Genomic DNA, 15,969 nt, shown 5'->3' with positions numbered 1-15,969 from the left:
GTTAAGATGAGATCAGCTTGTCTGTGGTAACCCAGGTGTATCATTCAATTATGAAATATGATGTAATCTTATGTACACAAGCCAAGCAAATATAGTCATACACACTCAAATTGTATGGAAGGTACAGAGAATGTACTGTACGTCAGTGGTGGAAAAAGTAATCACGTTTTTAAGTAAAAGTATCAATACTGCAGTGAAATACTCTGTTACAAGTTAAAAGTCAGAAATTCAAAATGTACGTAAAAGTACAAAAGTATTACCATCAAAATATACTTACAAAATGTTTGAAAATAGCAGATCTACAGGCTCACAACACGTCACTATGCGATGCGTTGTGAGCTATTTTCAAATAGTCTAGGTATAAAATAGGGCTAAAGTGGATTGATGTATGTTTTATTATATAATCAAAATTGTACTTAACTTTACACCACTGCTGTATGTATAAGCTCAATGTAATGAAAGGAACTGTAGCACAGCCTTGCTCTCTGAGCACTCCTTGACCACTGTTATTTGACAAATATTAAATAGAACTTATGTTGACTTCTTACATTGTAAGTCACTCTGGATAAGAGTGACCTTATTGCTGACATTAAGTCAGAATTGAATAGGTTGTTATAATAAATAGTATTCTGAAGCATCTGAATGCCTTCACATACAGTAACATTTTCAATGTATATCTTCTTCTTCTTCTTTCGTGTATCATCGTCCTTGATGATTGGTTGACGACAGTCTCAAATCACAATATGGCATTGGTTTTATGAAAACCTACAAAAGCACATTTCTTTCAAGTGTCTACCTTGTTTAGTCCAAAAGATATGTACTTGAATGTCTGTTTGTGGTGGTGGTCATCGCATTCTTTTCAAGATCTGTCAAAAATAGTAAATCTACGACACGTTGTGAGCTTTTAGATAGGCCATTTTCAGATATCCAATGTACACCTTATAGGGTTAAAGTGGATAAACAGATATGATGTTATTTTAACATATTTTGCTAGGACCCCCTGGAACCCCTTCAAGGACACCTGGGGGTCCCCAGACCCTACGATGAGAACCACTGGTTTGACACACAGGCTGCCGCTGACCCCAGACAGGCAGTGCGAGTAAAAGCTGTAAATTGTTACACTCATAATAATACAGAGGAATCACAGTGACCTTCCTGTGAATGTAGCTTATTAACCGTGGACCGTGGTTCCAAAACGTTTTAGCTCAAGTGGGTCCCACTCCCGACCGACTCATAATACCCTGCTTTATAGTGGAGTGCTGTCTCTCCAAGCGTTTCAGTGTGATGAGGGAATTAGGAGGGTAACCGAGATCGAGGCTCAGGGAAAGTGACAGCGGCAGCTCTAATTGTTCCTGTGTGTCTCTTATTGATGAGCCATCTGGATACCAGACAGTGCTGTAAGACCTTATTGAATCAATCTGCCCATGGTTTTCATCACACACAGTTTTTAATTCAATCAGTGCAGCCCATAAACTGGCTTGATCGGTCCAGTGTGTCATTGGGGCTCCCTGCTATAATTGATTGTAATGTTTAGTATCTGTGTTGGGATGATGTGCAGTCAGCCCGGTCACAATAGACCGTATTCTATGTAGGGATGGGACGATAAGCAATATTATCGTTTATCGTGATAAAAAACACCCACGATAATCGTATATCACTCAATTTATCGTGATATCGTCCTCCGTCATGCACTGGGTTCAATTCACCTTTTATTTGCTGAGCTGCATATCCGGTACCACTTAAACCCTCTATAATTGGTAAAAGGTACTTATAATATACGTACTTGATAGTCCTTTTTTCACTCTCTATCAAATGTCTTTGGCAAAAAATAGCCGATTTACAACTTCTATATTACCTCCTGGAACCCTCTCAAGGACCCCTGAGGTGTCCTCCGACACCACAGTGAGAAGCAGTGCTTCAGGGCCTGGCCACATGGAGGCACTGACCTGGCTGCAGTTTTGACAGTGGTGGTGTCTTTGTGATGGTTTGGTGTTGATATGGCGGGCGAACAGCTGTGACATCTCGGCATGTAACCATGGCGGCTGTTGCAACAGCAAACACGAGTGTGAACTGTGAACAGCGTCGGTTGACATAAGCTGCGAATGCAGTGTAGAGACTCCTGAACAAACACACACACCCAGTTAAACCCTCACTCTTATGCCTTAAGGGTTAAATTAACACTACTTATGACCTTATTTTTCTGTGTGGTCTGGTAGCTACAGTACTACTTCTGTCTCTGCCATGGGGAGGTGGGTGTGCGTGTGTGTGCGTGTGCATGTGCTTGTGCATGCGTGCGTGCATCTGAATGGGGATGAAAGTGTGTGCGTGCATGTGCATGCGTTTGTATATTCATGTGTGCATGTGTGTGTTTGCTTGTTTGTTTGTTGCAAAATCCATTTTCTCTTTGAGAGTTTAATTATACACGTCTGTCAAAATAAATGTTTATACTCCATTCAATGAACACAGTTTTGCAGTGTGCTTGTCTGTAGTGATCTGTGATCCATATGGAGTGACTGTCTATTCCCAGTAGGGATGGGACGATATGAAAATGTGATGATACGATTATTGTGACCAAAGAAATGGCGATTTACTATATTATCGTGATAATCAAAATATCTCCAACATCCATTTATCTGGGGCGGTACATTTGCCCAAAAATTGCAGATTTACAAGCTCACAACGCGCTGTGTTGTGAGCATGTAGATCGGCTATTTTTGGCAAATAAATTTGGTAGAGAGAAATTATTTCCAGGTCCTTTTAACCAATTATAGATGGTTTAAATGGTACCAGCTCGGCAAATAAAAGCTGAATTGATCCCATTGCATTGCAATTTCACGATAAATTGAAATTTCCTCGATACGATTATTGTGAATGTTCTTTTTTTATCACGATAAACGATAATAACAATTATCGTCCCATCCCTATTCTCCAGTGAAGTGGTTGAAGACGCCACTCCCAGCACCCACGTCTCGTCTCCAGCAAAGACCTTTTCCAAATCGTCCGGGGCCCCGAGGAATGGCAGCGCTGGGCCTCCATCCATGTTCAAGAGCCCTGCTGCAGCACAGAGCAAACCCTGGCAGGCCGGAGGCCCCGCAGGTACTGTGAAAGTCAACACACCCACACACACACCTCAGCCTGGCTCACAAGTCAAGTTCAACAACACTCACGTTTGTTAGTGTAGCGTTCATTATACTTTTAACTATTTAACTATAAAACTAATAATAAATAAAATAGCAACGTAGATTGGCTTTTTGCTGAACAACAAAATATGTCAGACTTTCATGCATGGACTTCATGGATTTCATGCATAGACTAACTCCTTGATTGCAACAATTACAATTACATTACAGAAATATTTAAATAATGAAATACTGTAAACTACAGTATAATAAACTAGAAAGATGTGGTTGCCGTGACCACACTTGCAAATGAATTCCGTCTTGCCATTTGAATTTTCAAGTCACAAATACTTTAATGGCCATATATGGAAATCTCTGTGTCAGTCCTTGTCCCTTTTATGCCCATATATGGAGATCCCTGATGTCATCAATATTAAGCCCATAGCTTGCCCTGCAGGGGCAACCACACTAAAAAAGAACAGTAGAAGGACAATATCAGGGATGTGTGTTTTCAATCTGATAGAGAATTTGATGTTGAATGGGCTTATATGGGTCAGGGTCTTGTCCGATCAAATACTGAATCAGGAAACTTCAGGCTTGGTTAAGCTTGGTTAATCTCTGCTGGAGCTTGTCAATCTGTAGTTGCTTCTTTTGGTCTCCAGAGGGCAGTGCCATGCTATCGTAGACCCTAATTTCTCAGTCATCCCACAATCCCACAACCTTAATTAGAATTGCTCCGTGTGTGTATGTGTGTGTGTTTCCATCTGTAACTCCACGTTCAGCAGTTGTTCAATTGTCTAAAAAACATAATACAAAAATCAATAACGCATGTACCTTGCCCAACATCAACTTTATCACCTTCAGATGTGTCTCTACTTCTCATAATCCCCAAATGTTTAAAATATTTTCCCAAATTTTGGCCTGTAGGCGGCTTTGTCCTGTGATGCGAATTACATCACAAATGGGCGTCACCAAGCAGCACACTCCCAGTCCGGGGGCAGTTCCAGAGAGAACAACATCACAGTCTGTCTGCTTCACACCAAGGGGGACAGCCGCCTGTGATGCGAATTACATCACAAATGGGCGTCACCAAGCAGCACACTCCCAGTCCGGGGGCAGTTCCAGAGAGAACAACATCTCAGTCTGTCTGCTTCACACCAAGGGGGACTAACAGGCACACACACAAAGGGGCCAGGCCCCCGCAGGGGGCTGTAGGCTAGTTACTTTTATAGCAGATAAGATGTTTGATACTCAGAGTCATTTAAGATTACGAGCTCTATAAAATGAGTGCTGTTCAGCTAATGAGCACAACTTAGGAGCTTTCACCTCCACTATCGCTTAGTTAAATGGATTGTGAAATGTATAGTTGTCTCCACCAGCCGAAGGCATGGGGGAGAGTATGTTTTCCCCTTCGTCCGTCCGTGTGTCCGTCCGTCCGTGCGTGCGTGCGTGCGTGCGTCCGTGTGTCCTCGCAGTTTGTGTGCACCTAATCTCAGTCGCCGTTGGCCCGGTCGCTGCCAAAGTGAGCACACACATTCCCTGGATGCCAATCTAGAACCTCTGCCCTAAATTGTTCAAATGGGCCTTTTCTAGCGCCACCTAGTGGCCGATGTTCGCAAAACACATTTCTGTGCACTACTCTTACAGATTTTGTCCAAAAATCCTACAAATCGGTAGGCAGTATCTCGACAGTCATGTGATCGACACGGATCTGTCCGATTTTGCATATTCCATCCTGATTGGCTAAGATTGGCTTCCAAAGTTTGTAGGATTGAGCCGTTTTGAACAAAATACCTCAAATCCCAAACGCAAAGTGCAATTATCATGAAATCGCGCACACACGTTCCCACTAGGTCGAGGAAGACATGCCACTTCAATTTTTTGAAATCAGCCTCATGGTGGCGCTATAACAGGCCGATTTGTGGTTTTACCTATAACTCCACCGATCAGTTTCAAACTTTGTAAGCGCACTCCCTAGAGGCCAAGGAAAAACCCTTTCTCTGCATTTTTCACATCAGCCTTTTATAGCGCCACCAGGAGGCCGACTTATGTAAAACACAATTTTACCGATTATTCCTTGAGATTTTATCCAAAAATCATGCAAATCGGTACACAGTATCTCTATAGTCATGTGATCAAGTCCGGTCCATCTGATATTTCATATTCCATCCTAATTGGCTAATATTGGCTTCCAAAGTTTGCAGGATTGCTCAGTTTTTGAACAAAATGCTTCAAATCATCAACGCAGCTATCGATTACCGTGAAATTTGCCACACATATTCCCACTATGTCAAGGAACAAATGCTACCCTTTTCACGTTGGCCTGTTATAGCGCCACCAGCAGGTAGACTTTAGCAAAACACATTTTTGGAACACAATGCCTCAAATCATGCATGCAGTGTCCGATTGCCATGAAAGGTCTAAGGTGAAGAACATATGCCAGCCTTTTTACATTTATACAGTAGCACCACCAGGACACCTGGCCTGGTGGAGACCTGTGCTCGGAAGAGCACTGCTTCTAGTTTAGTTTGTTTTGATCTTATTTTACATGAGGCTGCTCTTTAAGCAGGGCTATCCAGGTCATGAGATCGGAGGCCACTCAGAGTACATATTTAAGCAGGGGCCATTAGGTGGTGCCGTGGTGGAAGAAGTACTCTGATTATTTGCTTGAGTAAAAGTAGCAATTCCACAGTTTAATACTCTGTTACAAGTAAGAGTCCTCTATTAAAATGTTTACTTGAGTAACAAAAGTATTGGCATGAAAACATACTTAATGTACCTAAAAGTAAAGCAGGATGTCCCCCATTCCCAGTTTTCAAAATTTGACAAAATCTTTCAAAAATACAGTATGCGTCGCAGATTGGTGTTCTGCGATGTGGTGGAGTATAAGTATAAGTAGGTTGAAGAGGCTTATTGTCAGTCAGAGAACGCAGGAGGCTATCCCCGTTAAAATGCTCTAGAGTAGACCACTGGGAGATGGATTGCTGAGGTGGATGAAACTATATGGTATCTATTAGTTGTGGGGGTCCCTGCTTCATCTCTCTCCCCTCAACTAAGGGGTCCTTGGCCTGAAAACATTGAAGACCCCTGACCTAAACCATTGTACTTACTGTAAGTACAGTAATTGAGTAAGCGGAACATACTTAGTTACTTTGCACCACTGATACTGTGCATACATGAACAGATCCAGTATGTTCTCTGTGCAGTGGTTTGGGTGTGGGGCTAGTGAGGTCCCCTGCCTGCCCACCACCTCCCTGGAGGCTTTTAAGTCATGACCACTGAAAGGAGGCATAGGGTGAAAGCAGCAAAGACCATAGTCAGGTCTCTGTGAGATGCTTTATGTTTCGGATTAACACTCATTTGAGCTCAAGTAAACAACCGCATTGCTCATACTGACCGTGTGGAAGGGAGCCAAATCTTGCCAGGAAGTATTTGCGTGCATTAATAATATTTGGCCTCTGTTAAGAGGTACAGTATGAACGTGACCGATTGCTAGGAAAAACACCCTATATGTATACTGTATCTTCTTATGTGTACAGGAATTGTATGACCAGAGCATCTGAGTTCTAGTATTTCTTGGCATTTTTAAATATATATAACAGAAAGACAAAGACAGACTGATCTCTCAACAAAAACAGAAAAAAAAGATTTTGATTTAGATTTTCATGTTGACAATTTCTGAAATATTTGACCAAAATAGGGCTGCCAGGGTTGATTTGGTTAACCACTTGAACCCCAGCATCCATATTCTGGGGGGAACATTAGTAAAAAAAAATAACAGATCTACAACGCCATAATGCATCGCAATATAGATTTTTGACGGAGAGATTTGGTGTGGACAAAACAAAAATCCCCCCAAAGAAACGCAGTCAAAGTCCAGAGGTTTGAAGTGGTTGAAAGTCCAGTGCCTCATGCAGTGTGAGAGCAGCAGGGCCATCTGTGTAGCGGCAGCAGAGAGACAGCAGCGTTGGTGACAGACCGGAGTACTTCCCCCAGATGTTTATCGTATAACAGATAAGACTGCTGTAAAGATGACTCATCCCATCATCCCCATGCCTCCTCTCTCAGTTCCTGTCTATTCCATAAAACATCAACATCACCGCGGTTGGCCAGAAAGCTTGTATCGGAATATCCTTGCTGTTGGGCAGGAACAGTATCACAATATTTTAACATTTTGTTGTTGATCATAACACAGCGTCACACAAAAGTATCAAAATTATAATAAATTATAATATTATAAAACAGATGAACCACTTTAGCCCTATTTTATACCTAGGCTATTTGAAAATACAAGCTTGTAGATCGGAAGTACATTTGGATGAACACTTTCATATGTACATTTAGAATTCTGGACTTTTATTTGTAACAGAGTATTTCTATATTGCAGTATTGATACTTTCACTTAAAGGAAAAATATGCAAGCTTATGTGTACACAAAAACATTTCCCCCTCCCCCTCCCCTCTATGACAGGCATCAAATAGGTAGTTGTCTTTGATGCTTTCATTGACTAAAGAGATCACTAACAAGGACTTGACACTTTTATGGCCCAATCAATTACCTTAGTGCACAACCCCTTTGAAGTTCAAAGAGAGAAATTAAGAGCTCTGGCTGAGCTCCCCCTGGCAAAAACGTCCCTCCACTGTTTCTGTTGACATTTAATGTCAACATAAAGAGTGGAACAGAACAGAAATACAGCCAGGGGATGTGTCTTTCTGCAAGGAAACACCCCAGCACAATAATATAGTTACTGATGAAGGGAAATGACTGCTAAAAATGTATATACATATACATTGTTTAATAGTCTTAAAGTTACATTTAATTCCTTTAAGTAAAATATTTGAGTACTTTTTCCGCCACTGAGAACTGACTGATCTGTGAGCTAAACTGAGCGGTGTTCCCAGACCAGGCAGGCAGAGAGGGGTTGACTGGAAGCAGACGGGCTGAGATTCAATTAGAAAGTGGATACAGATCTCCAGCCTGTACCTGCAGCCTGTCAGTCACACGTCCTGCAGTGCACAGCCTGGCCATTCCTCCCGTCTCCTTATCTACGCTCCACATCGCTTCCATCTAGTGGTGGAAGAAGAAGGCCTGCAACTATCCATTATTTCCTTAGGGATCATTCTATTGATTACCTTTTCGATTAATCGAATAGTTGAGGAGCAGGTTTTTAAAATGTATTGCATTGCAACGAATCAGTAAGCCCTATTATATAGTTTGTCACATTGTAGTAGTTAAAAAATTGTGAAAATAGCAGATCTACAAGCTCAAAATGTGTCTCATCACCATGCGTTGTGAGCTTGTAACTTTTACTAGTTTTTGAACGTTTTTAAAGTAGCATATTACATAGCCTATTACTCGCCCCAAAATAGGGATCTATTTTTTATCGTTTAACTTTGGTAAAATAATCAATTATCGAAATTGAATTGATTAAATCTTTTTGTTAAATGAACTGTTACACCAATAGGAAGAAGTAATCCGATTTGTTTTTTAAGTAGCAATACCACAATGTAGAAATATAATAGTGTAGAAGTATTGGCATAAAAATATCCTACAGCACCAAACATAAATGTTGTGTACTATTATGCCGAATGGCCCATTTCATCACTTTAACGTTGTGTCTGAATCACTGCTCTATATTATGAGGCCAGAGTTTCTCTGTAAGCAGTTGTTCGTCTCTGCCCCTCTGTCACTCTCCTTCTCTTCTCACCTCCCCGTCAGTGCCTGGTTATGTTTATTCAGTGAGTTTGCTCTTGGTTATGAGGAAATAGGGGAAGGGGGGGGGGGGTGCACTTGACTGCTGACCCTCTGGCCCTTGAGGATGGTGCTCTGTCTCAATACTGTCTCTGTCCTTCTTCCCTTTGCCCCCCTGCTGTCCCCCCGATGGACGCTAACATTTTGACCTCCCTCTTGGAAGTATTTTTTTCTCTTTTTATGAGGGGAGTAGAGGAGAGGAAAGGAGAGGAGAGGAGAGGGATTATTTTTCCAGGTGTCTTTTCTGTCTCTGGGAAAGTCTTTTCCCCTCCTGTGAAACATTGATCCATTGTTTGGCTGCTGCGGGGTGGATGTGCCCAGCTGTCTGTCCCATGCTTCACACATGGACGATAGAGAGAGGAATATTTGACACCTGTATACTGCGCACACCTGTTTTTGTAGGGGAATGCAAAGTCACTAGTGATCCCGGGTAGCTCAGTCGGTAGAGCTCTCGCCTTTGTACCGCAAGGTCATGGGTTCGATTCCGGGCACCGCCAACTCAGCGTATGAGTAGCACGGCTTGGCAAGTTGTGCGGCAAGTACTGGGAGCTGATGGTAGGTGTGGCGCTCCACCTCAGCAGTCCATCTCCCAGGGGTCTAGCGCATTGTAACGGGGACAGACTCTCGCGTGTTACCGGCTGATACCGACAATAAGCCACTCCCGACCTACTTGACTATGACATGTTGATAGATGCTAGTTATACAGTACTATTCAGATACATGTTGGTTTCTTGTTCACATACGCTATGCTAATTAGATGGACATACTCTCTGCTTGTCCACAAATGCTAGTTTGTAGACTGACGCTGTGTTTGATGTTTACCTGGTAACCTAGTTAGTTTGTAGCACTAAATTGTTTTCTTTGCATTATGTTGTTTGTTGACTAGGGTTCATGCCTTCTTACACTTGTAACTCGCTTTGGATAAGAGTATCTGCAAAATGCAGAAATTGTTATAACAGTATTAATAATAATATCATCATTGTAATATATTATTTATTGTTGCTATGCCTCGTTTGTGTTTTATATTTTGCAAAGATGCGATACACTTGATGTCTCAGATACAGCTAAAATGCTGAGCAAGTAACTCAGCTGTTTGTTTTACAGTATTTAAATACCAACGCTTTCATCTTCATATTTTAGGTTTTCCTAAGGGAGGGCCGGCTCCTTCATTCGGCAACATTACCAACACAGTCCCCAAAGGCCCAGACCGTCCCATCCCACAGCCACACCCACAGGACCTGGACTCACTGGTGAAGATGGCTGAGCACATCCCTGCTGGCACACGGACCCCCATGTGTAGCAAATGCAACAATATCATCAGGTAAACAACAGCATCAAGCCTGACGTGTATATATATGGGGGGGGGGGGGGCATAGCTCAGAGGTAGAGAAACCGTTATTAGAGCACGAAGGGTTCCCAGTTCGAATCCGGGCTCCCCCTGAGTTAATGTCGAAGAGTCCTTGAGCAAGACTCTGAACCCCTAGTTGCTCCCGGTGAGCAGGTTGGTGCCTTGCATTGGTTTCCTCCGCCACCGGTGTATGAATGTGTGTGTGTGAATGGGTGAATGTAATGCACAATCTATTATCCAAGCCTTGGATAAAAGCGCTATATAAATGCACCATTTACCATTTACCATTTATATATAGTCGTACGACAAGCTATTTTCAGCATGGGACACAAGATAAATTAGGCATCAGTGTCCATTTATCACGATATCGAGTTATTTGAGACATTTGAAAGTTGAAAGGAAAACTTTCCGGTGGAAGTGCAGGAATTCAGTGCATAATATACTGAGCTAATATTTATTTATTTCCCCCCCCACATTTGACATTGTTAGGACAGTAGATAAAATATAAATTGAAGCTACAATCCACAACTATCATGTCCGGATATCCTGCATGAGAGACTAAATGTGCCAATAAGAAGTTACCACTTGATCAGGGGAAATGTGTGCTTACGAGCTTCAGTCAGTACTACTCTAGGCAGTACTAGTTGTTCTACCAACACAATGGCCTACATTTCTCAGTAGAAGAGTTGACAGATCACATCCAAACACTGCAGAGGTGATAGTTATATTGTATTCTACCACTTTTTCTAGTCACATGTTGAAATACTGGATTCTGATTGGCTAAATTCCGGAGGTTATGGCAGAACAACCGCCGCAGTTGTGTGAGGACGAGATCAATGCGCCTCAGTGTACATCCGGGGACTTCAGGAGGTAGTCGGAACACCTTTCCCCCAACCAACATATGACGGTCGTAGCGGTCCTATGTTTACTAACGTGCGTACGACGTCGCCGATTTATTTGGATCCAATGCAATCCGCCAACTTTAAAGCCCCTTTTCTCTGAACCTATGCCTTTCTGGAAGCGAACAGCCTCTATTTACGGCCGGAACGGTCCTTCTAACTGACGTTAGCTTAGCTGTATGCTAGACATCTTTCTCTGCATGGAGTTGGCGTCATCTGGTGGTGAGTAGAAGATGTTGTTTGTGGAACTATTTGCTGTCGTCGCGGAAGTTTTATAGGCAATAATGATTGTAACTTAATATCCTTGCAAGTTACAACTATGTGTCTTCTTTCATGTATACGGAAAAAAGTGGTAGAAAAGCTATTTACCACTCGGGGTCGGACATTATGCTCTGATAATGTCCTGTGTGAGGGTGTTATCGGACTCGGCTTCGCCTCGTCCGATCACCCCCTCACACAGGACATTATCAGAGCATAATGTCCTCTCACTCGGGGTAAATTGCTTACTTCACACTCTACCATGCAGATTGGTTAAAATTCATTAATTTATTTTTAAAATAAAATAAAATAGACCTATTTACAATAAGGTCTATTTTATTTAAGGACTGAATTTCCCCCTTGGGATAATAAAGGTATCTATCTAATAGGATTATAGAAAGCTGTACCAATCATTTGGTGTCTCTGTGCTCTGTCCCCTGCTTGTTCTTTGTAGGGGCCCCTTCCTGGTGGCGATGGGCATGTCGTGGCACCCAGAGGAATTCAACTGTGCCCACTGCCATGCTTCCCTGGTAGAATGTGGCTTTGTAGAGGAGAGGGGTCAGGTGTACTGTGCACACTGCTATGAGGAGTTTCTAGCTCCCACCTGCAACCGCTGTCAGCAGAAGATCCTAGGGGTGAGTGAAGAACACAGCTGGCTGGCTGGCTGGCTGGCTGGCTGGCTGGCTGGCTGGCTGGCTGGCTGGCTGGCTGGCTGGCTGGCTGGCTGGCTGGCTGGCTGGCTGGCTGGCTGGCTGGCTGGCTGGCTGGCTGGCTGGCTGGCTGTCTACCTTTCACCTCATCTGGAATATTATTATTTTTGTAACAACAAAAGACGTGACTTGAAAACTATACATTACTACATAAATCAGTGTTTATTTCAGCCACATGCAGTATGGAGTTTTCATTAAGATTTAATATGTTATGATTTCACTGTTTATGTATTTCTATTATTTATGCAGGAGGTGATGAACGCCCTGAAACAGACCTGGCACGTGTACTGTTTTGTATGTGCCTCCTGCCAGCAACCAATCAGAAGTAATACATTTCATATGGAAGATGGACAGCCATACTGTGAAAGAGGTACGAGACCAACAGGCCTTGCGCAAAGAGTCTGATGCAATTTTTGATTGGTCCGTTTTTAATGCATTCCGAAAAAACACGCAGGAATCAAACTGGTGTTAGGCACTCGTCAGACAGCAGACTAGATTAGAATACACATACAGTGGAAAAAAGTAGATATTGCAATGTCTTTTACAAGAAATTATACCTTCCTTGAGCTTTACACCAAATTAACTGAGAGTAGCTTAGTTATACTGTACACTATTGCACTGTAGTGTACAGGGGTTGTTTGTACTGTTAGACATGGATAAAGTAACACTGAGGATTTCACTTTATAAAGAAAAGCCACAGTGAATGCTAAAGAACATCTTCTCTGCAGACTACTACATGCTGTTTGGTACCAGTTGCCATGGCTGTGATTTCCCCATCGAGGCAGGAGATAAGTTCTTGGAGGCTCTGGGATTCACCTGGCATGACACCTGCTTTGTGTGTGCGGTAGGTACAAACCCTAAAGCCAGTTTTGGTTAGCCTAGTAAACTGACTCCTCCCATCTTCTGGCAGGAGGAGTCTGGTTTACGAGGCTACGTTTTGGTGCCAATGATAACAATTTACAGTTACAATTGAATTTAGGCATTTATTAGACACTCTTAATGCAGTCTCCATAGCAGCGTGAGTAATCAATAGAGAAAAAAATCGTTTTGGGGGTGAACTACTCCTTTAACAGGTCTGTAACTCCGAGAGTGTACAAATGGAACCAAATGGATTGAGTGACATTTGTACACTATCAGAGTTATGGTGGTCCTTGTAAAAATAAAACATTTGAAAACCACTTGTATTAGTAGCGGACTCATAAGGTGCCATCGTGTCGTAGTAAATTATTGTCATACAAATTCTGAAAGAAAGACTTGACATTCAGTAATTGGGTCTTATGATAAAAATAAGAGCATTGTAATTGTGTAAAACTAAAAATTACACATTTGCCGTGGACAGGGCCAAGTCTTTGCCACGTTACAAATGTGGCCGTGTACGGACATGTCGATGACTCCTGCTGTGTTGTTTGCACCTCCAAGACGATGGTGAATTTGGCCATGCCCCCGAATACCTGTGCAATATACCAGGGGTTTTCAAAGTGGGTGACGGGGCACCCTGGGGTGCCGTGACGGCAGTCCAGGGGTGCCGCGAGATCATTTGATAATATTTGGAATTTATTTGGACATGTGAAAAATTATTTAGTATAATTTTAAACTTGAAGTACAAAGTTATTTCCAGTCAGTTCTAACCAAAATGTCTATCATCTCGATGTTTTCCTCGCAACATAATCACTAAAATATCGCCAGTGTCGGGCAGAAACCTCGTATCTCCAAGTTTCAAATGTGTACGTTTTTTGGTAGAGTAAAGTCCTGCTTCATCATACAAGACTGTCCCACAAAACTAGTGAAAACAGCCGATCTACAAGCACACAACGCCTCGCGATGCGAGGCGTTGTGTGCTTGTAGATCTGCTGTTTTCACTTAGTACATTTTCATACAAGGTTTCCACCCGACAACGACGATATGCTATAAATATAAGGTGCTGGGAGTGAAAATTATAATGTAGGGGTGCCTCGGATTAAACAAATATTCATGGGGTGCCCTGAGACAAAAAAGTTTGGGAACCCCTGCAATATACGTATGTGTCTCAAAGCATGTTTTTTCTCCCCATTCTGTAGGTGTGCAGCACCAGTCTGGAAGGCCAAGCATTCTTCTCTAAGAAGGACAAGCCTCTGTGCAAGAAACACGCCAACACTGTCAAAATCTAACCTGCCCTCAGCACTAAGATTGTCCAAGGGCAAGAGTCACAACAATATGTCCGTCAGTTGTTTATATTCTTTTGTCATTTTATCATAAAGGAAACTGTTCTGGTTTAATTCACTGTGTCTTCCAGGGTTAGATTAGTTAAAAAAAGGGAGATGTTTTATCAACCACTTTTGCCCTGACGTATAGCAAAAAAAAAGCCATCATTTGTGAAATTCTATAGACATTTTATTTTTTTAAAGATTTTGGAAAATCTTGACAATTTGTGACAAATATTGTCAAATTTACCAGGGCTAATTATGTGGTTGACCTACTTTTTGTATTAAATACTTAAATTGTGACTTCATCAAACATAAATATCAGACAGTCTTCATTTCTCAAGAGGAAATGTGTGTATTTAGTCAGTCTGACCAGAAGCAGGCATAAAGCATATCCCCACTGGCAGTAAGAATTAATGACCAGAGGAGGATATCAAAAGCAGAGGCAGCAAATGGAACCCTGGACTGTTTATTTAGACGTTGGGTTATGGGTTCTTCATTCAGTAACTCTATATTATTTAGTCATCTTGGTATAGTTTGAATTCACCGTTTGCCTTAATGTCACCGGAGTATTGGTTACGTCTGTGGTTCTCAAAGTGGCGTCCAGGGACCCTCAGTGTTCCATGACCATGAGGGGGTTGTATTCAACCAATGTAACCAGTGGACCCTTTTGTACATTCTGTGTTATTGGGGTCCTTGAAATGAAAGAGTTTGCGTACCACTGGCTTACGTCATCAAAGTACAGTAATTATATCAATGAATATATTGGAAGTATGTCTGAAGGTATGTCCCTTTCTGAGCACTGTCTCTCGGGTCTGTTAGGTTTCTATTTATCCTGGGCTATTTATTTGGGGCAGGAGGTGTTTGGGCTCTCTGATTTGGGCTCTCTGATTTTCTGCTCTCATTTTTGCACATTCTAGGTTAGTTTGCCACACTGATAGGGGTGAATGAGAAGTGCTATTCTGTTGATCGAGTTTGTTTTATAATATATAAATGGCTCAAATTGGTTTCCACATGACATTACCACAAAATTAGATATGGATCAAGAGACAAAAGATACATTTTCATGTTTTGCTTTTTAAATGATTTCTGTTACATGTTTCTTTTTCTTTTTTTCCTGAATTTCCATACATTTACCCTGACATAACATATAGCCTACACAAAGACAATCTGAGCTCGGCTGTCAATATTCGTTTCTACTGTTTTCAGTTTTGTTTAAAAACATATACGCATACCGTTTACGTTCCGTGCAATGTATAGTTGTTATTTTTTTCATGGGGGGAAAGAACACATTTTTCTTCTGAAATTAAATAAAAGAGTTAAACATAAAGAAACGTATGTCATGCGTACAGTTTGTAGGCTACTGTATATCTACATGGCTCTGTGATCAGAGCCTTGAATCTAATATTCATCAAATACCGGTAATGGTGTTAGAATAAATCAGGAACAGCAAATGTGTTGCTCTACTACAGTGGTTCTCAAAGTGGATTCCAGGGACTCTGGGTTCATTTATGGGGGTCTAAATTGACCCATACTAGTCTGTAACTCTGACAGTGTACAAATGGAACCAAATGAACCCTAATGGTTCCATTTGTACACTGTCAGAGTTAAGGGGAGACCTTGACATTTGAAAGTTTGAGAAACACTGCTCTACTGCATACACCCTACAACTTTTATGAATTCAAGTATAGTGGACTACATAG

General features: G+C 41.8%; 1 protein-coding gene across 2 annotated transcripts in view; it reads left to right on the top strand.

Moving 5' to 3' along the window:
- Positions 1-15,594, top strand: part of pdlim5b (PDZ and LIM domain 5b) — a 90,773-nt gene extending 75,179 nt beyond the window's left edge. For both annotated transcript variants that reach the window (XM_080743253.1, XM_080743252.1), the window contains 6 exons: positions 2,933-3,096; positions 10,012-10,192; positions 11,831-12,011; positions 12,336-12,456; positions 12,815-12,930; positions 14,144-15,594. In XM_080743253.1, the coding sequence (XP_080599379.1) occupies positions 2,933-3,096; positions 10,012-10,192; positions 11,831-12,011; positions 12,336-12,456; positions 12,815-12,930; positions 14,144-14,233 (853 nt within the window). In that variant the 3' untranslated portion in view covers positions 14,234-15,594. The remainder of the gene's footprint in view (positions 1-2,932; positions 3,097-10,011; positions 10,193-11,830; positions 12,012-12,335; positions 12,457-12,814; positions 12,931-14,143) is intronic.
- Positions 15,595-15,969: the final 375 nt, after the last annotated feature.

Source organism: Nannobrachium achirus (genome assembly GCF_963921795.1).
Source record: "Nannobrachium achirus genome assembly, chromosome: 15".
Lineage (NCBI taxonomy): Eukaryota > Metazoa > Chordata > Actinopteri > Myctophiformes > Myctophidae > Nannobrachium > Nannobrachium achirus.
This window is presented reverse-complemented; position numbering and strand designations above follow the sequence as displayed.